The 24,281-nt window shown below is 37.6% G+C and overlaps 1 protein-coding gene across 5 annotated transcripts in view; it reads left to right on the top strand.

The window, feature by feature from the left end:
• The window catches only part of LANCL1 (LanC like glutathione S-transferase 1), a 47,705-nt gene that overhangs the window by 11,390 nt on the left and 12,034 nt on the right, over positions 1-24,281 (top strand). For all 5 annotated transcript variants that reach the window (XM_050751419.1, XM_050751414.1, XM_050751415.1 and 2 more), the window contains one exon: positions 12,472-12,679. In XM_050751419.1, the coding sequence (XP_050607376.1) occupies positions 12,472-12,679 (208 nt within the window). The remainder of the gene's footprint in view (positions 1-12,471; positions 12,680-24,281) is intronic.

Raw genomic sequence — 24,281 nt, forward strand, 5'->3', positions numbered from 1 at the left:
TAGAAGGGACTACAATTGATTCTAAACTTAATACTGTAAAACATTACTATTTTTATAGCTTTATTAAACAGTTATTTGCCGTTCTTTTCTGCTTTCTCCTAAACTCTTATTTTCGGTTGCAGAATTATAAAGTTCCTAATTTGTACCATGCATCCATTCATACTAAACCCCATAATTGTATGTCTTTGTTTCTACTTCATGAATCTAAAGAAAGCTACAAAACTGGGCCGCCCAACTTCTTAATACCTCATTCATGGTGTGTCTAGATTTGTCTCAGTTGCAGTTGCTCAGTTGATCTTGAAAATGAAAGGGTTCTAGTGAAGAACTGACACATTTGTGTGTTTAGTGTTAGATGTGTAAAGTTGACCCTTGAACAATGTGCAGTTTAAGGGCACAGGCCCCTGACACAGTCAAAAATTTGTGTATAACTTTTGTCTCCCCCAAAACTTAATAGCTTGCTGTTGAGGAAGCCTTACTGATAAATAGTTGATTAACTATTTATCTTTTATATTATATTTTTATACTTTATATTTATATTTTGTGTGTTACATTTAATATGTACTATATTTTTACAATAAAGTAAGGTAGAAAAAATGTTACTAAGAGAATCATAAGGAAGGGAAAATATATTTACTATTCATTGAGTGGAAGTGGATCATTATAAAGGTCTTCATTGTTTTCTTCACATTGAGTAGGCTGAGGAAGAGGAGGAAAAGAAAGGGTTGGTCTTGCTCTCAGGGGTGGCAGAAGAAGTGAAGGGAGGTGGAAGGGAAGGCCAAAGAGGCAGGAACACTCAGTGTAACTTTACAGATATACGTCGTAATTTCTGTCTGACATTTTTGCTTTTTCATTTCTCTAAAAGTATCTCTGTACATTGCCAATTCTTCCACCATTTGCTTTAGTGTCAGTGCCCATACCATGTATGAATCCGTGTCAGAAAAGAAGTCAAAAGCAGCATTGAATAATCAAAACCCTTTTGCCAGACTGTCTAACGCTGTATCTTCCTCATCCTCTAGCACTGGTTCATAAGAACTCATCTTCATCAAGTTGCTTTCTATTAATTCCTGTGGTGTGGCGTCTATTAGCTCTCAAATTTCTCCAAGATTCATGTCTTGAAGTCCTTCATCCCTATCCCCCCACCTTTTTTTTTTTTTGGCCATATCCACATCCCTTTCATGATTTCCTTGATTGGTGCCTGTGAAGTCATGCACACTATCTGGACCCAGTTTTCTCAAGCAAGAATTTATTATTTCAGCCTTGATGGTTTTTGTGGCTTTACTGTATTAACAATGGTGTCTCAATGGTGTAATTCTTCTAGACTGTCACGATGTTCTATCTGGGTTGTTCCGTAAATGGGTCACATATGCAAAGTGGCCCCCAAATGCTGAAGGAGCTGAAAAACCAAAGGAGGCAGAAAATCCAGTTTGTCAGTAAAGGCTGTTTTATTGGAGAACTTAGAGACACCAGCCTGGTCTTGGTCAGCCACAAGGCAGGAAGATCTCAACACTGTTACTCCAGAGACCCAGGGCTTACATACATAGGGAAAGGCAACCCTCCAAAACAGGCAAGACTACTATGTGTATCGCAGCCTATAATTTGTGCAATAGCACCAAGCTTCCTTTGTTCTTACACTACGGACAGTAACGTAAAAATCAGGAGGCATTCACGGGGCCGGGGCTAATCAGAAGTTAGCGTAGAGAATTAGCCTACAAGATGGAGTCACTTTTGTCTCCACAGGGTACTGCATAGCATTGACAGTCCATTCCATAAAGTACTGTTTATAATGAGCCTGAGAGTTCCTTATGAACCCCTGATATAGAGCCTGAATTAGAGACCTGTTTGGGGCAAGTAGACCACTTTGATGCCTTCAGTGTTGAACTCTTGGGTTCTGGGTAGCTAGGGGCATTGTGCACTATTGAAAAAACTTTAAAAGGCAGTCCCTACTGGCAAGATAATTTCTCTGCATCAAAGAGAAAGCATTGGTGGAACAAAACCATTAAAAAAGGTTCTTGTTGTCCAAGCTTTCCTATACAACCAAAAGATTGGCAGCTGGTGCTCATCTTTTCTCTTCAAGACCCGGGCGCTGGCAGCTTTATAAATAAGGGTAGTCCTGATCATAAACCCTACTGCATTTGCATAAAACAGTAGAGTTCGCCTATCCCTTCCTGCCTTAAATCCTGGTGCTCATTTCTTTTCCTTACTAATGCATGTCCTTTGTGGATTCTTCCCCCTAGAATAGGGTTCAAAAACTTTTCAGGCAGACGTCCTTTCCCCTCAATTGTTCTTCATTGTACCTGCCACCTCTTGGTTGGCAGAAGCTGCTGCTGCTGTTATCTTGACCTTTTTTAAAGCCAAATCTCTTTCTATAATTATCAAACCAACCCTTGCTGGCATTAAATTATCCAGCTTTAGATTCGTTTTGCTTTTAGTTGCCATATATTGACTTCACATTTTCTTGAATCATTTTAGAGTATTGCACCAAGATAAAGGCTACATTTTCAATATGTACTGCAGTTTCACTAAAAATGCAAGGTTTTTGTGCCTGTTGCTGTAACTACAGTGATGGCTTCATGAATTTCCTTTTCATTCTTTACAATGGTCCTTATGCTGGATTCATTTATCTTAAAATGGCAGGCAGCTGCAGCTGCAGACCTCAGTCTATGGTTACATTATATCAAGCAGTTCAGGTGTTTCATGTAATGTCATGACTTTTCTCTGCTTCCTGGAAGCACTTTCACCATCACTAGTGGCACTTTGTATGTGTCCCATGGTGTTATTCAAGGTTTACAATGTTGCACTAAACACAATTAAAAATACTAAATCACAAGAGATTACTCCTTACTGTGATATGTAATTTACTGGAGAGACAGAGATAATGATCTCAAGCAGAGATAATTCACATCACATGTTATTTTAAGTGGAGCAACACTTGATTTCACATAAGTAGCAACAGGAGGTGGCTAAGAAGTTATTGCTGTAATACAGTGTGCGCTAGAGTTAATTTACGAAGTTATTTAATATTTCATCTTTACATTTGTTTACATTTCTCTTGACTGCAGGTGGCGCCATGTACAGTATGCATAAGTTTTGAAAAATTTTAACTTTTTATAATAGATTTGTGTATATTTTATCCTAGTGATAAAATAGACTAGTAACTACATATATTTTTTGTATTCATGACACACTTTTTTCTTAATTTTTTCGATATTTCTGGTCTACACGGTTCATCTGCATGTTTTTTCAAATTGTCAACAAATGCCCAAAAAAGTTTCCGCTATATATATGTTTTAAATCTGTGTACAAGTAGACCATGCAGTTTAAACCCATGTTGTTTAAGAGCCCACTGCACTTGGAACTGAAAAACTGACTCCTTTTTTTCCCATCTATCTTTTCAACAAAAATTAAAACTAATAGAAGGTAGAATTAGAATTAGAATTCTGCTAAAGTACTTCTGAGTGTTAAACATGCTTAGTAAAATGATTATTATAATTAGTTAGGACTTTACAATTTTATTTTGTTGTTTCATTCCCCAGTAGCATGTAGATGGTCTGATAATTAACGCTGGTCCAGATAAGATTAGGATTTAGGATAGGATTATTCCAAATAATTCGTATATACAAAATGCTTTGTTGATAAGGGTGATATGTACAGGTTTAAATAGAAATGTAAAAAAGTAAATAATTGCTTAAGAAAGTACTTTACACTTACTTTACAAACTTTTACAGCTGAAATTATCTTGGCTTTTATTTTAAAATTGAAGCAGAGGGTATAATATAGTGAAGAGATTGGTTAACATGAACTTTTAATAGAACTCAAACATCATTTCCACTGAAGCCTATGTATTTACACCCATGAGTTGTCATAGTGCAGTTTTACAAGCTGTATCGCTGACTTTTACCTTTTTTATTCACAGCAGAGGTAAAAGTGCCCTGACCCTGGGAAATAAAGGAGGGAAGAATTTTTAAAACCCTGTAGCTGTCTCATATTGTCAAAAGAGGCAGTTATTACCATAAATCCCTCTGGTCTCTCTCATGCTCATTCAGGAATGAGATATTATGATTAATCAATTTTTCAGACAGTAATTTAGACTTAAATTCTTCTATAATGTTCAAAAAAAGAATAATAAAATAGGTTGACTGAATGTTGGTTCCCAAGGGAATAAAGATCATCAGTTTGCAGTTTTATGATCATTTGACTGTTGCAGGACAGGAGTAAGATTAAAACACTCTTCCTATTGATAAAATAGGAAGAAGTATTGATAAAATACTGCAGTTATTATTTGAATGACAAGACGGTGCAGGCATGTACACCAATGACTACTGTTGTATGCCAGGCACCATTTTAAGTGTGTTGCATTAATTCACTAATCCAAACCTCAAAAAAACTTTATATAGCCAGGCGTGGTGGTGGGTGCTTGTAATCCCAGCTACTCAAGAGGCTGAGGCAGGAGAATCGCTGGAATCTGGGAGGCGGAGGTTGCAGTGAGCCGAGATGGTGCCACTGCACTCCAGCCTGAGCAACAAAGGGAGACTGTCTCAAAAAAAAAAAAAAAAAAAAAAAAACCTTTATGGCCAGAATACCATTCATATCCTCATTTCACAGATGAGAAAAATGAAGCAAAGCAAGGCTGAGTACTTCATTCAAGGTTATACAGCTAGTGACAATGCTAGGGTTCAACCCAAACAAGCCTGGCTCTTGAGTCCTGCTCTTTACCCTGTGAACATGTGTGCATGTGTGTGTTTACTCTCAGCCTCTACATATGAGTTTATTCTGTACACTTTATAAGTGAAGAAGGTTTACTCACAAACTATAAGATGGAGTAGTTTGAACAATGACAACATGATACTCATGCCATACAAACTTCATAGAAATGGCTAATGACTAGTCAGATTTAAGTGTTTTAGTAAAAGAAGAGTCAGAGTAAGCCCTGATAAAGCATGAAGGAAATTTGGTAAGTAAGAAGGAAACAAGGCTTATTAGGCAAGAGTAATTACTATTTAAAAAGTTATTTAGAATTGAACATAAAATAAACCCTGAGAAGACTTATGGGCATTTGCAGCTAGAAAAATGAAAAACTCTCCAGTGTTTTTCTATAGAAGGTGTTTTTTTCCCTTCCTAATCTTGTATTAATATATTCAGCATGGTTTCAGGATAGAAAATTAATTGGGCCAAGACAGAAGCTTTTCCTCATAATTGCTTGTTTTTGAAAAGGCTTAAAGATCTTCTCAAGTGAATTATCATCCATAGTCTGAAATCAATTGGTAGCTCTTGCAGCTGTTAATAAGTGATATTTTGAACGAACAGCCTCAGTTCTTTTCACCAAAATTCTCTTTTGTAAAATTTAGTACATGGGAGTGTAATGCATCGTGATATTGATGTATGACATATGTCTGCAATAAGCATTGAGTTGTTCATTTTTAGCCATAATCTTTTCCCAGTAGACTTACAGGAACTATGTATTCACGGCTTGTGTAGCAGGGGACACATTTTAGTTATTTAGGAACCCCATTAAGAGTTGTTATATATGACTCTATACATAGCAGCAGACAGTACAGAAAAATAGCATGACTGGAGGCCCCATAAGATCAAATCCACTGGTCAGCTACTGAGTGGTTCCCAGTGGTGTCCAGAGATCGCTGGGGACTCACCAGAGAACATAATGCTACCTGCCATGGAGCTGGTCTGAGTTTTGATCCAGGTAGACTGTAGGTGCTAGGGGGGAGAACATTCTAAAGTGCTTTATAAAATGGAAACCACAAAACACTGGTAAGGAATTGTTATTATAAAGGATTAAATGAGCAGATAAAGTGTTCTTGTGTTAGAAATAAACATTTGATCAAAAGTATTGCTTCCCTTGCAGATAACATAGTAGAAAAGTTAAGTAAACCCAAGGGATGGCTGATATCACTGCTGTCTTTGAGAGACAATGAGGGAAAATGCTAGCCCTTACTTCATTTTTTTCCCACTCTTAACTATGATGATTCTTAGGGGAAAGGATGATCAGCTCACACTTAAAAAAAAAATTCATACAGGACTCTAGGGACTTTAGTTCTGAAAGACATGACCCAGTCTTCTGTAACCGACTCACAAAGTTAATGAGGCTAAAATTGGCATGTATTTCCTCTTTTCAAATATTAAATAACCTTTTAAACAAGAGGATATGTAGCATAATCCCTAGAGTAATATTAACTTGCACTCTAAATGCAAGTCATTATAGTGTTTCAAGATGCTGTTCCTCTGATCTACCAAATGTATGGCCTTTGAGCTGCAGATTTAGCATGTGAGTGTTAGTTACTGCTGACCCCAGACTTACTTGAAAGGAGTCACTCTGGCCAGGTGTCTTCTCTTTGCAGTTTGATCTCTTTGTAAGTAGCTCTTCATCAGAGCCAGCATTTCGGTGTTTAATTTGAGCCCTGACCAAGTGTCCTTCACCTTCATTAGATTCACCTGTCCCACCCAGCCAGCGCTGTTAGGACAAGTAGAAAGAGCCACGGGTGTGGATTTACGCTGGTTAGAGCACTTCACAATGGCCACTAGATAAATGAATGCAGTTGTAGAGTTTAGACACCACCAGTGGGCTTGAGTGAAGCAGAGTAGGATGAGAGTGTGACACAGATCAGAAAAAAAAAAAAAAAAAAAAAAAAGGTAGGAAGGAAAGAAGACCTATCTAACAATCTGACTTTTACAGCCAACACCAAGAAGGCTGTGTTTGTCATTTTCATTCCAATAACAGCAGCACTTAGCACAGTGCCCAATTCATAGTTGGTGGGCTGCAGGGCACTGCGGGGAGGAAAAGCGAACAATGTTTCCCTGTTTTTTTTGTTTTGTTTTTTCATCTCTTTTTCTATTGGACAGTCAGCTCTGAAATAAAGAAGAAAAGAAACACATTTTCAGAGTACTTATTTGCCCTCCTTATTCTCTTTTTTACTCATTTGTTTGGGGCAATATTATTAAATTAAAGGTGTGGAGTCATGACTAGTTTCCTCCCCGGATGACCTGTTAAAGCACTGGAGTGTTTGAAAGCCACAGCCCACGATGCTCTGCTTTAGTCGGACAGCTGGGCAGATGTCCTACTCTGGATTGTTTACGGTTCAGGCATGGGGAGAGTGCTGTGCACAGTAACAACAATGCTCTAAAGACAAATGTGATTTTGTTAAGGAATGGAAATGCGCATGGTCAACATTCAGCACAAAATTGAGAAACAATTACAAAAGAACATACTAGAAATTATCAACCTGATATAGAAAGACAGGTGGTCATACTTGCAGAGAATACTTTCACTTCTTATTTTTTCATAAATCTGAAGAGAAGAAAACATAGTAATTGATGAGCTGTTAAAGTTTCAAGTAGGGAAAAATGTATTTGAACTTAGATTGGAACACCCAAGTGCCCCTCCTTTAGGAAGTTCCTGTCTCCCTATCATTCTAAACTAATGTGTATTAGTTAAGCACCTCTGATGAGCCTTGTAGATCCAAAATCTGAACATGATTTTCCCTACCAGAGTACATGAAAGGAGTCTCTAAATGCTCTTGAACTGCACGAAAATGCATTGCAGGGCTGAAGTACCATGGCACAAAGCTTTTTACATCACTGTAAGCTGGCCATAAAACAAATGAAAAATGTTGAGGAATAATCTGTAGAATGCAAAATCGCAGAAAAGTATTTTGAGAGATATATCTGTGGAGATTTTTATCTCCATATGCATTTGAGACACAGCAAGGTCTTGATTGGTCAAAATGAATAGGACTAATGATCCCTCAGAAATTCAAAGGCTTACTATTAATTACTTCTCAACAGCTGGCTGTATTTATAGTACTACTTGGCATAAGTTGCTGAGTAAGGAAATTGCAGATTTAGAAGTATCCCTAAATAATGTACCCTCCCATCCCAGGGTAGTAGCTACAGGAAAAAAAAAAAAGAAAAGAAAAATCTAGTTCACAGCTTTCATACTGAAGCCAGGACTGATTTCTATTACAACAGAATTTTATTTGGTCCTCACAGCATGTTTTTTTTTGTTTGTTTTTGTTATTGTTTTGTTTTAAATAGTTAAACATTTCAAGACCAAGAAATTCTTAGGGTAAACTGAGAGACAGTGCCAGACTTCCCGAACTTCTTGTACAGAATGACATCTATTCCTGGTCTTCAGAGCAGTACTATCATTGGAATGTTCTGCAGTAATGGAAATGTTATTTCCATCACAACAGCCACTAGCCACATGTGGCTATTGAACATTCAAAATGTGGCTAGTGTGACTAAGATTGAACTTTAAATTGTGTTTACTTTCAATTAACTTACATTTCTATAGACATTTATGGTTAGAGGGTATCATACTGGACACTGCACTTCTAGAGAAACCAGACAGGTTGCAGGAGTAGTAATTCAAAGTACTATACATCTGGATGTGTAGATTTTCTTCTATGTTTTTTTCTAGTTTTTTACAATTTCTGGTCTTAAGTCTAAGTCTTTAGTCCATTTTAAGTTGACTTTTTTACATAGTGTGAAATGAGGTTCAAATTTCATTCTTCTGCATGTGGATATACAGAATATTCATACTTATGACATTCAGTAACACCATTTATTAAATATAAAATAATTCTAAACTCTCAGTTTAGAGCAGATTTTTACAATTAAATTCAATCAAAATTTAAATCTCATTCAGTTTTTTCTGGTCTAGAAGAGAAGATAAAGGGAAGGAAGCATGTCGCCATTCTACTTTTTGCTTAGCAGACAGCACAGAAGGAAATGTAATGTGATATTCAAATTTAAGCCTAAGAATACACTTGGCTAAAATTGGCTTTTGTCACATTTTAAAGTAGATGCACATTCTGCGATAAAAAAAATGAAAGAAAATGCTAAAAAGATGAAAGAAAATGCTAAAAAGATGAAACTCCCTACCTCATTCTTTGTCAAAACTCAAACAATTTTGGCTGTTATGTTAGAAGTCAGTAGAAGTGTTTTTTCTCATTATATTAAGTGTCCTTCAGAGAATAGAATCATTTGGGGATGAATTTATTAATGGATACAGCTGTACTCTTTCCTCCCAAACCTGATTCTCCAACAGAGGGGTTTGCCACCTCAGTGGATGGCACCATTGCCCATCTAGCTGTTCAAGTTACTCATCAGGAGGCATTTTGACGTCTCCTCCTCTGCGCATCTCCCACCAGGTTCTGCTGATTTTACTTTTTAGACAGGTATCTTTCCAGTTCATTCTGACAACATCCGTGTTAACACCACCCACCCTGTGTCTCGCTCCTACTCCTGAAGCATCCTCCTAACTGCTCCTCCTGCATCCACTCTTCCATACACTCCCTTGCAAACCTCACAGTGCAGTTATGGTGAACTTTTAACAAATCTAAATATATTCTTCCCATGCTTAAAATAGGTGCATTTCAAATGAAACTCCAAATCCTAACTGGCCTGCTAGACCCTGTGTAATCTAGCTTCTGCCTGCCTCTCTAGCTTTGAGAAGAGCTGTCTTTTCTAGGATTAGGGTTACCACGACATGGCAGTACAATACATCTAAAATAACAGTGGCTTTAACAAAACTGAAGTTTATTTTTCTCTTGTGTAAGTAGGCAATCCACGGACTGGTGTGGCAGCTTCACAGTCTGCCAGGATCTAGGTGGCTTTGATCTTTGAAACTTTACCACCCTCAGCACAGAGCTTCCAACTCACGGTCCGTAGGCCATGGCTGCTCTAGCTGCCCCATCACATCTGCATTCCAGCCAGGAAGAAAGTAGAAAAGGAAATAAATGGCCAGTGCCTTCCCTTTAAGAACATTTTCCCAAGTTGCCTTCACTACTCCCACTGCATCCTGTTGTTCAGAACTTCGCCACATAGCCATACCCAGCTATGAAGAAGATTGTTCTTAGCAGCCAGAAGAACATACCCAGCTAAAATCCAGGGCATTATTGTTGAGAGAAAGGTGAGATACATTTGGAAAACCACTTAGCAGTCTCCATCACAAGAGGTAGCGCCTCATTTTCTAGAGTAGAATATGAGTCAGAAATGTCTGACATAGAAAAATTAATAGATAGCACATAAGCATATTGTTAGAGAGAGAGATACTAGAGAAAATGGCTGAAACTGTTGAAAATGGTTGCCTCTGGAAGGCAGGAACACAGTGAACCAGAGGACTGGTGTTTTGCATATTAAGTCTTTCAGTGCTGTATAATTTTTTCCATGAAGAACATATATATTTTGATAAACATTGCATTTGAAGGCATTTCTTAAGGCATTGACTGAAGCCAGGCCCACGAGTATGTATTAGGACTGGGTGATTTTTCCCTGCAAAGCCCCTGAAGTTGTGTTTTTATTTCCCACCTTGCCAACCATCCCCGAGTCTTTGGTATTTATTCAGAGGTGGTGGTATATGCATGGTTATTGTCAAGGGTCGAGGATCATAAAGATCAGGTTTAAGACATTTGGCCACAAGCAGTCCCCCCTTTTTTCTGTTATTAGGACACATTCTGTTGTTTTCTATCACATAAAATACTGATGAGGCATTAAATGTCTGTGACTTAATGCATTTTGTCTTATTTTCCTGACCTGGGTTGATTTATAATAAGCATGTGCAGGAAACTTTTTCTAATTGGCAGCAGCACTCACCACTTAAAGTCCTTTTCCTCTATGGATGTTCTGTGACAGGGAATGTAGACACAGTAAACTATCATCTGCAGAAGATTGCTTATCAAAATTCACAGATCCAGAGGCCCACAAGAGGTAGGGGAGAACTGGAACTTGAGGTTGTGGAATCCCAGAAACTAGAAAGATAATTCTTTGCCGATCAAAAAGAAAGTTTTAATCCAAATGTATTCTTGTGAGACTTGAGAAATGATTACCTGTTTTTCATGAGAAATACACCAAATCTTACAATTGCAAGCCTTAATAGGTTTTGTTTGTTAAATAGTTAAGCCAAGAGGAATTGTTGCTAATGAGAGACAAAGGTCTGAAAGGAAAACAATCATTGGGCTTGTATTTAATCACTTTTTATTTTCTCAGATCTCCATCATGTCATTATCTGGCTTTGGTGCTTACATAACTTAATTAGGAGAGTTCAGGCAGCAATGGGAATAGTAGGGCAAAATGAAAGGGTAACAGTTTAAATGGATCACCTGCAGATGCGTGATATGGATGGAGATGAAGCCTATTAAGGACCTAATTTTAGAAGAAGCTCTTGACATCAGCCATTTGTGAAAAGGGGATTTTTTTTTTATTACCTACACACAAGGTTCTGTACACTTGTCTACAAACCTTAAGCATTAGTGCATCTGATCATCAGCTTCTGGGATTACTAACACCAAGCCACTTTGAAAGAGCAGTCAAGGTTATTAACTTTGGCAGGAAATGAAAATTTGGCCTTAATATACATGTGAAATTGAATTGTCTGTAGCACAAAGCTTTGGAGATTACCCATGCAAAATGAGAAAACTATCTAAATTTAAAATTGTCCTCAGTACAGTGGAAAGTAATTTTGCAGACAGCATTTTTACTGCATTGAAATCTGTGAAGAGATTGGCTCTATTAATTTAAATTTAAACAGAGGTTCTGTGTCTTCTAAAAATGGCAAATGAGATGGAAAATGTACTTTAAGGGAAAAAATGGGTTTCTGGAAATGCTGCAGGCAGGCAGGCTTCCTACTCCACATCTTTGAGTCTGCCCTGAGACCATTTGGCTTCAGAGGGAAGGCTCTTTCCACTGTGACAGGCATTTGAAATCAGGACATGCAGACAGTGCCTCTATTACATATTTCAGGCTTCAAAAAGAGGGTAAGAAACTGATCGAGTAAAGCCCAAGGCAAAAGTCATTGGTGGCTTTTACATTACAGTTACCAAAGTAGGTGGGTCCTTGACAGAGAAAAAAATCAAGGGGTTGAATATTTTTTCTCAGCTATCAAATAACTTTCTTATAATCCCTGCTTGGAAGGATACTGGGGCAGGGGATTTGGTTACATTAACTACCTTTTCACTAAAAAAAAAAAAAAAACACACACACTCACAAACCAAACTTTTACGTAAAGAGAAATTGAAGTTTTCATTCACTAGTCTTTGAATTTCTTTAGTTCATGACAAACCATTTCTTATTAATTATTAGTGAACCGATTACATTTATTTGGAACCCTAGTTTAATGACACTTCATTTCACCATCAAGAAGAATACATTAACACAATAACCAGAGTACAACAAAGATTAATAATAGGCTGTGTGTCTCTTTATTGGCCAAAGCCTTAGAGACCTTATTATTTAATAGAGTTGTCATAATGAGGAAACTGAGGACAAGTAGTTGGCTTATGCTGGTTCGTAGAGTTGCTTACTAATAGAGCTGAGCCTAGAATTAAAGTCACCCAAACTTCCAGATCATTAATATATTTGCTACAGGTTATCAAGAATCACTGCTGAGTAGACACCATGCCAAAATAATAAAATAACTGCCTTTCCTCATCTTTACATTGCTTTCTTTTTGTTTTTCAGGTATTGCTGTGCTTTACTTACATCTTTATGATGTATTTGGGGACCCTGCCTACCTACAGTTAGCACATGGCTATGTCAAGCAAAGTCTGAACTGCTTAACCAAGCGTTCCATCACCTTCCTCTGCGGGGATGCAGGCCCCCTGGCAGTGGCTGCTGTGCTGTATCACAAGATGAACAATGAGAAGCAGGCAGAAGATTGCATCACACGGTAATCGTGTTTCTACATGAGGGTTATTTTCTAGACATCATTATGCATTAATTCTGCATATGTTAACAAAAGAACATTCTAGTGAGTTTGCTTTTCTCTTAGCAGATAAATCTCACTGCTGTCATTTAATCAATTCTGATATTATTCCTGTGTTGTAGTGAAGGAACAACAAATATAATCCCTATTTTATTGCAAGATATAAGACACTGTCATGTTCCAGATTAAACATCAGTTCAGTAATGTGAGGTCAAAAGCCTGAACATATGATTACTAATCCAAAGTGCTATCCAAGATCTGTAATTCAAGGAAATGCAGTTCAATTCCTACAAGTGGGCTGAGAGAGTCCTTCTAAGGGACCACAAACTGATTCAAAACGGCCTTTCTTAGAGGCAGTGACATGCACATCCTGATTTTCATTTTGGTATAAATTATGGTGGTCCACTAGAAGCTGGTGAATTATGAAGAATTATTAAATGTTTTTCTAATAGGCTATAATTGTTGCCTTACCAGAGTTTATTAAGCACTCTTTCAGAGTTCTAAGAACCCTGGCTGCCACGCGACTCTGCGTGCATTGCTCTTAGGCTCCCACTGCGCGTGCTAACACTCCAGCAACGTTTTAACCACTGACCGTCCCCGAGTTGACCATGGTGTTTGACTCCCACTATTCTTTCTTATAGATTACTGTTAGGATGGCATTACCATCACCGATTTAGTTTGTCTAGGATCCCTTGGCTAATCTTTACCCTGTTTGCTGGTGTATATTTCAACAACAGGCTTTTTGGACTTTTCAAGATGTGATAGTGCTATATTCAAAAAAGAAATGATTTATACCCCTATTGTTTAGGCATGTGTGTGTATATGCATATATCCCTTCTCTCCCAATCTTTGCCCATACAGTGATGTTTTCTTATTGTAACTAACTTTTTCCACTGGAAATTGTAACAAAAAGAGGGGGTGGGAGTCTTTTGTTCCACACATAATGATTTGGGAATCATCATATTGGATCATTGTCTGAATTGACATATACTTCAAAACACCTTTTTTTAAATACATGCCTATCCTACATTTCTTAGGGGCTAGACATTACATAGTATAACTTTAAAACACATTACTTAGTGCGTCTAGAGGAAAATAACTGAACATTCCATTATTCCAGAGCTGAGAAGCTTTTAATATAAAACCTGTCACCAAGCTCGACCAAAATGAAAGATGAAACAAAACAGTGATTTCCCCCAAAGTTTAATTAAAGTGTGTTCCTTCCATAGTAGCTGACTTGCATAAGACTTGCCAATGCAAAAACTGTTCCATACTCACCGAAATGTGAAACACAGAGACTACCTTTTAATTTTTTTTACATAGCTGATATTTAAAGCCATCAGCCAACAACTGCTTTAGAGGTCCACAAGATATTCTCATTCAGTGAATCACTGTTAAGTACCATCAAATCAAATTGTAGTGCTCCCAATATTCTATATATAATGCCAGCCTTTCCAAAATACGTGCAGCCAAATTTTAATAGTTTGCTGTGTGAGAAATGTTAATGTGTTCAATGAGACCAGGATTCATAGATTCAAACAGATGGGAATTTGTATCAAAGCACTAATTAAACAAATTAAATATGTGTCTTTACCGGCTGCTTAGAGTCTTCTGCAGCTTATATACCTGAGGACAACACAGCAACTCTAGGGAGCAGCACTTGCCAATCTTAACTCACCTATACAACCCTCTTCTTCATGAAATCTTGAGGGCCTATTTCTAACACACTCTTTGGGAAATGGCACAATATCAGTATTAGTGTATTAAAATGCTCGTAAGAGTATGCTGAGATTTTTGTTTTTGGTATATTTGTACTAAAGGTGTTTTTGTCATTTACCTTTTTAAATTTTGACATTTCAACAGTATTTATAGCCAGTAGGCTTGTTAAGGTTAAAAATATAGTGTGTGAATATAATAGGAAAATACACTATTTGTGGCTATAGCTTTGATTTTTTCAGATTTTTTCTTTTATATAAAACAGAAAAAGAATGACTTAGAATGATTTGTAAGTTACGGACTTTGCTTTATCTTTTCAAAGGAAAAATCTAGAAATTTGACTTAATTTCAAGAAATCCAAAATTATTTCATATCAGTTTAGTAAACCTCCTTTAACTTTTTACTAAACTTTTCTCATTTTACAGATCTTTTGAGATCCCACACTCACATTCTCTGTGTACTGCCTTTGTTGTGCTTCATTGCCAACATCATGTTCTAGCTAGCTTGCTTTTTCTACATTTTCTTAATATAATGTTCTTTCAAAATCATAATTTTTAAGTTTTAGAGACCAAACGGTCCTTTGAGATCATCAAAAGTCTAATCCTTAAAGAAACTGAAATCCAAGGAAATCAGTGTTTCCCTGTAGTACATATTCTTAACCTTGGGCCTCTGAGAATCTTAGGGTTTCTGGAAGTGTATAAAACCTCCAAATTATATTCAGCAAGGAGAGAGCATTTGTGCTTTTCTTAAAGGGATCTATAACTCCCCAAAAGGAGGGTGTGTGTCTGTTTTCATCCCACCCACTTCTACGTATCGGTGCCACAACATGAATAGAGTATGTGGCCTGTTCCCAATTAGATGGCTAACCTGACATATATAGTGCTTTGGGGCCAGTACTTAGAATGATGAAGCACGGTGGCTTTCCTGGTCCAGAAATGTATACCCTCCCTTCTTGTAGTGTGACAAGTCAGTAATGAACATCTTTTTTTTTTTTTTAAATAAGCAGAAAAGGGATTTAAAAATATTTATTGTGGTAAAATATACATAATATAAAATTTACAGTTTAACCATTTTTAAATGTACAATTCATTGGCATTAATTATATTCACAATGTTGTACAACCATCAGCACTATTTATTTTCAAAAAATATTTTATTACTCCAGCAGAAACTCTGTACCCATTAAAAAGTAATTCTCCATGCCCCCATACCCTCATCCCCTGGTAACCTATATTCTACTTTTTCTATGAATTTGCTTATTTTAGATATTTTATATAAGTGGAATTATACATTTGTTCTTTTGTGTCTGGCTTACTCCACTTAGCATAATGTTTTCAAGATTTATCTATGTTATAGAATGTATCAAAAATTAGTTCCTTTCAGTGACTAAGTAATACTCATTGTATGTATATACCACATTTCTATTTTTTTAAAAGGCTATTTAGTAGGTTCTGGAGAAGGAAGCCTGGAGCCTATATAGCCAGTGTGGGGCTGTGAGTGCTTTGGGGGCTATGGAATTCCAGCTGCACTCCCTGCTATATGATCTTGGGTAAATTACTCTAAACCTCAGTCTCTCATCTGTAAAATAGGAGATAATTTATGGAAATCACTTAGCATAAATTATAGCACCTAAACTAAAAATGTGCTTATAAATGTTACCTATTATTTGGCTTGTAAAAATCATTGCTTATGCTTCTACTTTCTTTTTTTGTTATTATACTTTAAGTTCCGGGGTACATCTGTAGAACGTGCAGGTTTGTTTCACAGGCATACATGCGCCATGCTGGTTTGCTGCACCAATCAACTGTCGTCTACATTAGGTATTTCTCCTAATGCTATCCCTCCCCTAGTCCCCCACCCCGATAGGCCCCGGTTTATGATGTTCTTCTCCCTTTGTCCATGTGTTCTCATTGTTCAGCTCCCACTTATGAGTGAGAAGACACGGTGTTCGGTTTTCAGTTCTTGTGTAGTTTGCTGAGAATGATGGTTTTTAGCTTCATCCATGTTCCTGCAAAGGACATGAACTCATCTTTTTTATGGCTGCATAGTATTCCATGGTGTATGTGTGCCACGTTTTCTTTATCGAATCTATCTTTGATGGACATTTGGGCTGGTTCCATGTCTTTGCTATTGTGAACAGTGTTGCAGTAAACATACATGTGCATTTGTCTTTATAGTAGAATAAGTTATAATCCTTTGGGTATATACCCAGTAATAGAATTGCTGGTCAAATGGTATTTCTGGTTCTGGATCCTTGAGGAATCGCCACACTGTCTTCCACAATGGTTGAACTAATTTACACTCCCACCAACAGTGTAAAAGCATTACTATTTCTCCACATCCTGTCCAGCATCTGTTGTTTCCTGACTTTTTAATGATCGCCATTCTAACTGGCATGAGATGGTATCGCATTGTGGTTTTGATTTGCATTTCTCTGATGACCAGTGATGAGCTTTTCTTCATATGTTCGTTGGCCACATAAATGTCTTCCTTTGAAAAGTGTCTGTTCATATCCTTTGCCCACTTTTTGATGGAGTTATGTTTTTTTTTTCCTTGTAAATTTGTAGATTCTGGATATTAGCCCTTTGTCAGATGGATAGATTGCAAAAATTTTTCTCCCATTCTGTAGGTTGTGTGTTCACTCTGATGATAGTTTCTTCTGCTGTGCAGAAGCTCTTTAGTTTAATTAGATCCCATTTGTCAATTTTGGCTTTTGTTGCCATTGCTTTTGGTGTTTTAGTCATGAAGTCTTTGCACATGCCTATGTCCTGAATGGTATTGCCTAGGTTTTCTTCTAGTGTTTTTATGGTTTTAGGCCTTACTTTTAAGTCTTTAATCCAATTTGAGTTAATTTTTGTATATGGTATAAGTAAGAGGTCCAGTTTCAGTTTTCTGCATATGGCTGGCCAGATATCCCACCACCATTTATTAAGTAGGGAATCCTTTCCCCATTGCTTATTTTTGTCCGGTTTGTCAGAGATCAGATGGCTGTACATGTGTGGTGTTATTTCTGAGGCCTCTGTTCTGTTCCATTGGTCTATATCTCTGTTTTGGTACCAGTACCAAGCTGTTTTGGTTACTGTAGACTTGTAGTATAGTTTGAAGTCAGGTATCATGATGCCTCTAGCTTTGTTCTTTTTGCTTAGGATTGTCTTGGCTACGTGGGATCTTTTTCATTTCCATATGAAGTTTAAAGTAGTTTTTTTCTAATTCTGTGAAGAAAGTCAGTGGTAGCTTAATGGGGATAGCATTTAATCTATGAATTACTTTGGGCAGTATGGTCATTTTCACAATATTGATTCTTCCTATCAATGAGCATGTACTGTTTTTCCATTTGTTTGTGTCCTCTCTTATTTCCTTGAGCCGTGGTTTGTAGTCCTCCTTGAAGAGGTCCTTCACATCCCTTGTAAGCTGGATTCCTAGGTATTTTATTCTCTTTGTAGCAGTTGTGAATGGGAGTTCACTCATGTTTGGCTCTTTGTCTATTATTGGTGTATAGGAATGCTTGTGATTTTTGCACATTGATTTTGTATCCTGAGACTTTGCTGAAGTTGCTTATCAGCTTAAGGAGATCTTGGGCTGAGATGGTGGGGTTTCCTAAATATATAATCATGTCATCTGCAAACAGACAATTTGACTTCCTCTCTTCCTATTTGAATACCCTTTATTTCTTTCTCTTTCCTGATTGCCCTGGCCAGAAATACCAATACTGTGTTGAATAGGAGTGGTGAGAGAGGGCATCCTTGTCGTGTGCTGGTTTTCAAAGGGAATGCTTCCAGTTTTTCCCATTCAGTATGATATTGGCTGTGGGCTTGTCATAAATAGCTCTTATTATTTAGAGATATGTTCCATCAATACCTAGTTCATTGAGAGTTTTTAGCATGAAGGGATGTTTAATTTTATTGAAGGCCTTTTCTGCATCTATTGAGATAATCATATTTTTTTGTCATTGGTTCTGCTTATGTGATGGATTACATTTATTGATTTGCATATGTTGAACCAGCCTTGCATCCCAGGGATGAGATAAAGCTGACTTGATCGTGGTGGATAAACTTTTTGATGTGCTGCTGGATTCGGTTTGCCAGTATTTTACTGAGGATTTTCACATTGATATTCTTCAGGGATATTGGCCTGAAATTTTATTTTTTTGTTGTATCTCTGCCAGGTTTTGGGATCAGGATGATGCTGGCCTCAAAATGAGTTGGGGAGGAGCCCCTCTTTTTCTGTTGTTTGGAATAGTTTTAGAAGGAATGGTACCAGCTCCTCATTGTACCTCTGGTAGAATTCGACTGTGAATCCATCTGGTCCTGGAATTTTTTTGGTTGGTAGGCTATTAATTCCTGCCTCAATTTCAGAACTTGTTATTAGTCTATTCAGGGATTCAACTTCTTCCTGATTTAGTCTTGGGAGGGTGTATGTGTTCAGGAATTTATCCATTTCTTCTAGATTTTCTAGTTTATTTGCGTAGAGGTTTTTATAGTATTCTCTGATGGTAGTTTGTATTCCCGTGGGATCACTGATGATATCCCCTTTTATCATTTTTTGTTGTGTCTATTTGATTCTTCTCTCTTTTCTTCTTTATTAGTCTAGCTAGTGGTCTATTTTATTGATCTTTTCAAAAAACCAGCTCTGGGATTCATTGATTTTTTTGAAGGGTGTTTCATGTCTTTATCCCCTTCAGTTCTGCCCTCATCTTACTTTTTTCTTGTCTTCTGCTAGCTTTTGAATTTGTTTGCTCTTGCTTCTCTAGTTCTTTTAATTGTGATGTTAGAGTGTCAATTTTAGATCTTTCCTGCTTTCTCTTGTGGGCATTTAGTGCTATAAATTTCTCTCTAAACACTGCTTTAGCGGTATCCCAGAGATTCTGGTACGTTATATCTTTGTTCTCGTTGGTTTCAAAGAACTTATTTCTGCCTTAATTTCATTATTTACCCAGTAGTCATTCAGGAGCAGGTTGTTCAGTTTCTGTGTAGTGCGGTTTTGAGTGAGTTTCTTGATTCTGAGTTCTAATTTGATTGCAGTATGGCCTGAGAGACTGTTATGATTTCCATTCTTTTCCATTCGCTGAGGAATGTTTTACTTCCAATTATGTAGTCAAGTTTAGAATAAGTGTGATGTGGTGCTGAGAAGAATGTACATTCTGTTGATTTGGGGTGGAGAGTTTTATAGATGTCTATTAGGTCTACTTGGTCCAGAGCTGAGTTTAAGTCCTGAATATCCTTGTTAGTTTTCTGCTCGTTGATGTAATATTGACATTGGGGTGTTACAGTCCCCCACTATTATTGTGTGGGAGTCTAAGTCTCTTTGTAGTCTCTAAGAACTTGCTTTATGAATCTGGGTGCTCCTGTATTGGGTGCATATACATTTTGGATATTCAGCTCTTCTTGTTGCATTGATCCCTTTACCATTATGTAATGGCCTTCTTTGTCTCTTTTGATCTTTGTTGGTTTAAAGTCTTTTATCAGAGACTAGGATTGCAACCCCTGCTTTTTTTTGGCTTTCCGTTAGCCCCCATCCCTTTATTTTAAGCCTATGTGTGTCTTTGCACATGAGATGGGTCTCCCGAATACAGCATACCTATGGCTCTTGACTGTTTATCCAGTTTGCCAGTCTGTGTATTTTAGTTGGGGCATTTAGCTCATTTACATTTAAGGTTAGTATTATGTGTGAATTTGATCCTGTTATTATGATGCTAGCTGGTTATTTTGCCCCTTAGTTGATGCAGTTTCTTCATAGTCTCAATGGACTTTACGGTTTGGTATGTTTTTGCAGTAGCTGGTACCGGTTGTTCCTTTCCATGTTTAGTGCTTCCTTCAGGAGCTCTTGTTAGGCAGGTCTGGTGGTGACAAAATCTCTCAGCATTTGCTTCTCTGTAAAGAATTTTATTTCTCCTTTGCTTATGAAGCTTAGTTTGGCTGCATGTAAAATTCTGGGTTGAAAATTCTTTAAGAATGTTGAATATTGGCCCCCACTCTCTTCTGGCTTGTGGGGTTTCTGCATAGAGATCCGCTGCTGCTGATGGGCTTCCCTTTGTGGGTAACCCAGCCTCTCTCTGGCTGCCCTTAACACTTTTTCCTTCATTTCAACCTTGGTGAATCTGATGATGATGTGTCTTGGGGTTGCTCTTCTCAAGGAGTATCTTTGTGGTGGTCTCTCTTTCCTGAATGTGAATGTTGGCCTGTCATGCTATGTTGGGGAAGTTCTCCTGGATAATATCCTGAGGAGTGTTTCCGACTTGGTTCCATTCTCCCTGTCGCTTCTAGGTACACCAAACGTAGGTTTGGTCTTTTCACATAGTCCATTATTTCTTGGAGGCTTTCGTTCCTTTTTATTCTTTTTTCTCTAACCTTCTATCTCTATCTTCTGCTTGATCAATTTGGCCATTGATACTTGTGTGTGCTTCACAAAGCTCTGATGCTGTGTTTTTCAGTTCCATCAGGTCATTTACGTTCTTCTCGAGACTGGTTATTCTAGTTAGCAATTCCTCTAACCTTTTTTCAAGGGTCTTCTCTTCCGTGCATTGGGTTAGAACATGCTCCTTTAGCTCAGAGGAGTTTGTTATTACCCACCTTCTGAAGCCTACTTCTATCAATTTGTCAAATTCATTCTCCACCCACTTTTGTTCCCTTGCTGGTGAGGAGTTGTGATCTTTTGGAGGAGAAGCAGCATTCTGGTTTTTGGAATTTTCAGCCTTTTTGCACTGGTTTCTCCCCATCTTCGTGGATTTATCTACCTTTGGTCTTTGACGTTGGTGACCTTTGGATGGGGTTTCTGAGTGGATGTCCTTTTTGTTGATATTGGTGTTATTCCTTTCTGTTTGTTAGTTTTCCTTAGTTTTCCTTCTAACAGGCCCCTCTGCTGCAGGTCTGCTGGAGTTTGCTGGAGGTCCACTCCAGACCCTGTTTGCCAGGGTATCACCAGTGGAAACTCCAGAACAGCAAAGATTGCTACCTGTTTCTTCCTTTGGAAGCTTTGTCCCAGAGGGGCACCCGCCAGATGCCAGCCAGAGCTCTTTTGTTTGAGGTGTCTGTCGACCCCTGCTGGGAGGTATCTCCCAGTCAGGAAGCAGGAGGGCAGGGACTCACTTGAGGAGGCAGTCTGTCCATTAGCAGAGCTCGAGCACGGTGCTGGGAGATCCACTGCTCTCTTCAGAGCCAACAGGCAGGAATGTTTAAGTCTGCTGAAGTTGTGCCCACAGCCACCCCTGCCCCCAGGTGCTCTGTCCCAGGGAGATGGGGGTTTTATCTATAAGCCCCTGACTGGGGCTGCTGCCTTTTTTTCAGAGATGCCCTACCCAGAGACTGGACATCTGTTTTTAAAAGTTACAAACCTTTTGAAAATACAAGGCCAAAAACTCTTCCCCAGTAACATCCTGAGGAAGTACTGTGAGGAGTGGAACAGAACTATCCTGTTTGTATGTCTTTATTCTTCCTTCAGTGACATTTCAGTGACTTGCTTATCTCTTCTGGGTTGCATTAATATCAACATATCAAAACAAATAAATGAAGCTGCAACAAAGTGCTTGTTAGTTTGAGAGTTTCTGAAAACACATAAAATAACCATTATGACTTAGCAGTGATGTCATTTCTTTATTTTATCTTGAGAATGTAGCATGCACAACTTGCAGTTAAATCCTACTAATCATCGAACCCAACTAATGAATTTTAGCGATTTGAATTCAAATCCAGAAAAAAAGGGATATACTTCCTTTATTACCCTAAACTGTATTGTTTTGATAAGATGCTCTGAGCAGTACTTCATTTTAAATAAATATTTGAAAGGTATTTGCTACCTACTTTGAATGTTCCAAATGCAAATGTGTTTGGCTGCAAAGTAAATAGAATGCTAATTATATATTGCCACCTAGTGGTAATGTCATAACATTGGCAAAAAAGGAATGGAGTTAATGCAGTGGTTCAAATATTTTATTTCAGTTGGAATATCATTGGAATCAATGCAGTAATTCTGTGTAGTACTTCCATAGAGCAGCGTGTGTTTAAAAAAATTACAGTAATTGTTTTGCATAGTTCTTTCAATCTTTGCAAAAGTAAATCAAAATTACTTTATATTGAAATTCTATACACTTTGACACATTTATATTAAAAATAGGTTCATATCAAAACTTGAGACATTCATTGTTTACTGTAACAGTTGAGTTTGTATCTAATAAACAGATTTTGTTTTCTTATGGCCCCAACATTACCGAGCTCCCAGTTCTGACATGAGAAAAAAAATTCTTAATAAATGTTTTTAAACATTTAAAATTTTTATTAAATTAAAAATTTCTTTTAAAAATTAAGGGAGTCTGTGTGTGTAGATATATGTGGTATCGAAGTAGAAAACAAAATGGCCCATGATTCTATCCTTAAGCCCTGTTATTTTAAAAAGGCCAAAGTATACAAGAAAATGTATTAGAAGAAAAAGGAAAGAAACCTCTAACCAAGTTTCTTGGTTATCTATTTCTTAGTGTATCTATTCCTAAGATAACCACTGTTTCACTATGAATTATTGCCTATATTTGTAGAAGAAAAAATGGACAAGCCAGCATTTGCATATTTAACTAATTTGAGTTGCCTCAGTTTGATGAGGGTATAATATGAAAAAGTTTAAACCTTTTCACTAACTGCAACTAGCCATGCTTTTTCACCCCTTTCCTGCTGAGGAGTAAGTTCCCTTAAAGACTCCTTCATTAGTTTCTCTCAGTCTTTCTTTCATAACTGTCGGCCACTTTCACTCACTAAAATCATCTCATTCTGCTTATTTCAAAGCTATCCTCTTCATTTTAAATGTTTTCTCCTCCCCTCACCACAAGCGTGTGGAAGTAGTGGAGAGGGAGATGGGAAAGGAAGACTGTTCTCTTTCACACCTACCCTCCCTGCTGAGCTAGGATGTTTTCACTGTATCTATAGCCTGGTGGTAACAATTGTTAGGTTTCTGTTTGCTTGGGATTTTGTTTGGCAGTAGAGGCTGTAGACCCCCTCAGCTATACCCCTACCTACTATGTTCAAATGAAAGCACATGTGGGTGCCCAATTCTGCCAAATGTGCAAACACTTTAGGAAGAAGGTACTCTTTAGAAGAAGATACTATTTAGACATACATACATACATACATACATACATACAGTCTCCTACCCTGTTTTTGTAGCTTGGAGAAAGTCACATTGCTCTCAAGCCCTTCTTAGACTTTATTCATGAAAGAGTGGGAAAGCCCGTGCCATCTCCCAAACCTCCAGCCCATCTTTACCACTCACTCCACCAATGAAAAACCATTTTCTGTCAATCCTTAATAACAACAAATTCTCTGGTGTAGATTTTGATAAAGTTCCTATATGAAAAAGAGGCACTTCAGTGCTGAGTGCCTCTGAATGTTGACTCCTGCTTAGAGTGCTTCAAATACATCACTTTGGGGCAGGGGTTGGAGGGACCTGATGTTTGTTACTTCAAATGCTAATTAACCATCCCTAGTGTATAGACTGAAGTTAGATGACAGACATGCACAGGCACGGCACACTGCTTATACTTAACTACTTTAAAAGTAAATTTCCATATAGATAAACAAGATAACTTCTAAACCAGAAGGGACTATTTATTTCACAGATGAAAAATTTTAAGAACAAAGATTTAGTGTCCTAAGCTACCTGATAACATTTGTTAGGGCTAATGTCGTCTCATTACTACTGTTTTCCAGAGTGTCATTGGATCTTTATGCCAATATTTTGTTAAGTTTCACCAAAAAGTAAAATGTTTTAAATGGGATCATATCAAATTTATAGGCTAATTTAGGGATGATTGAGATGCACTTCAAAATTTCATGTGACAAAAACTCTAAAATAGCAAGGACATTTTTCTT

The sequence above is a fragment of the Macaca thibetana genome, chromosome 12 (assembly GCF_024542745.1).
Source record: "Macaca thibetana thibetana isolate TM-01 chromosome 12, ASM2454274v1, whole genome shotgun sequence".
Classification (NCBI taxonomy): domain Eukaryota; kingdom Metazoa; phylum Chordata; class Mammalia; order Primates; family Cercopithecidae; genus Macaca; species Macaca thibetana.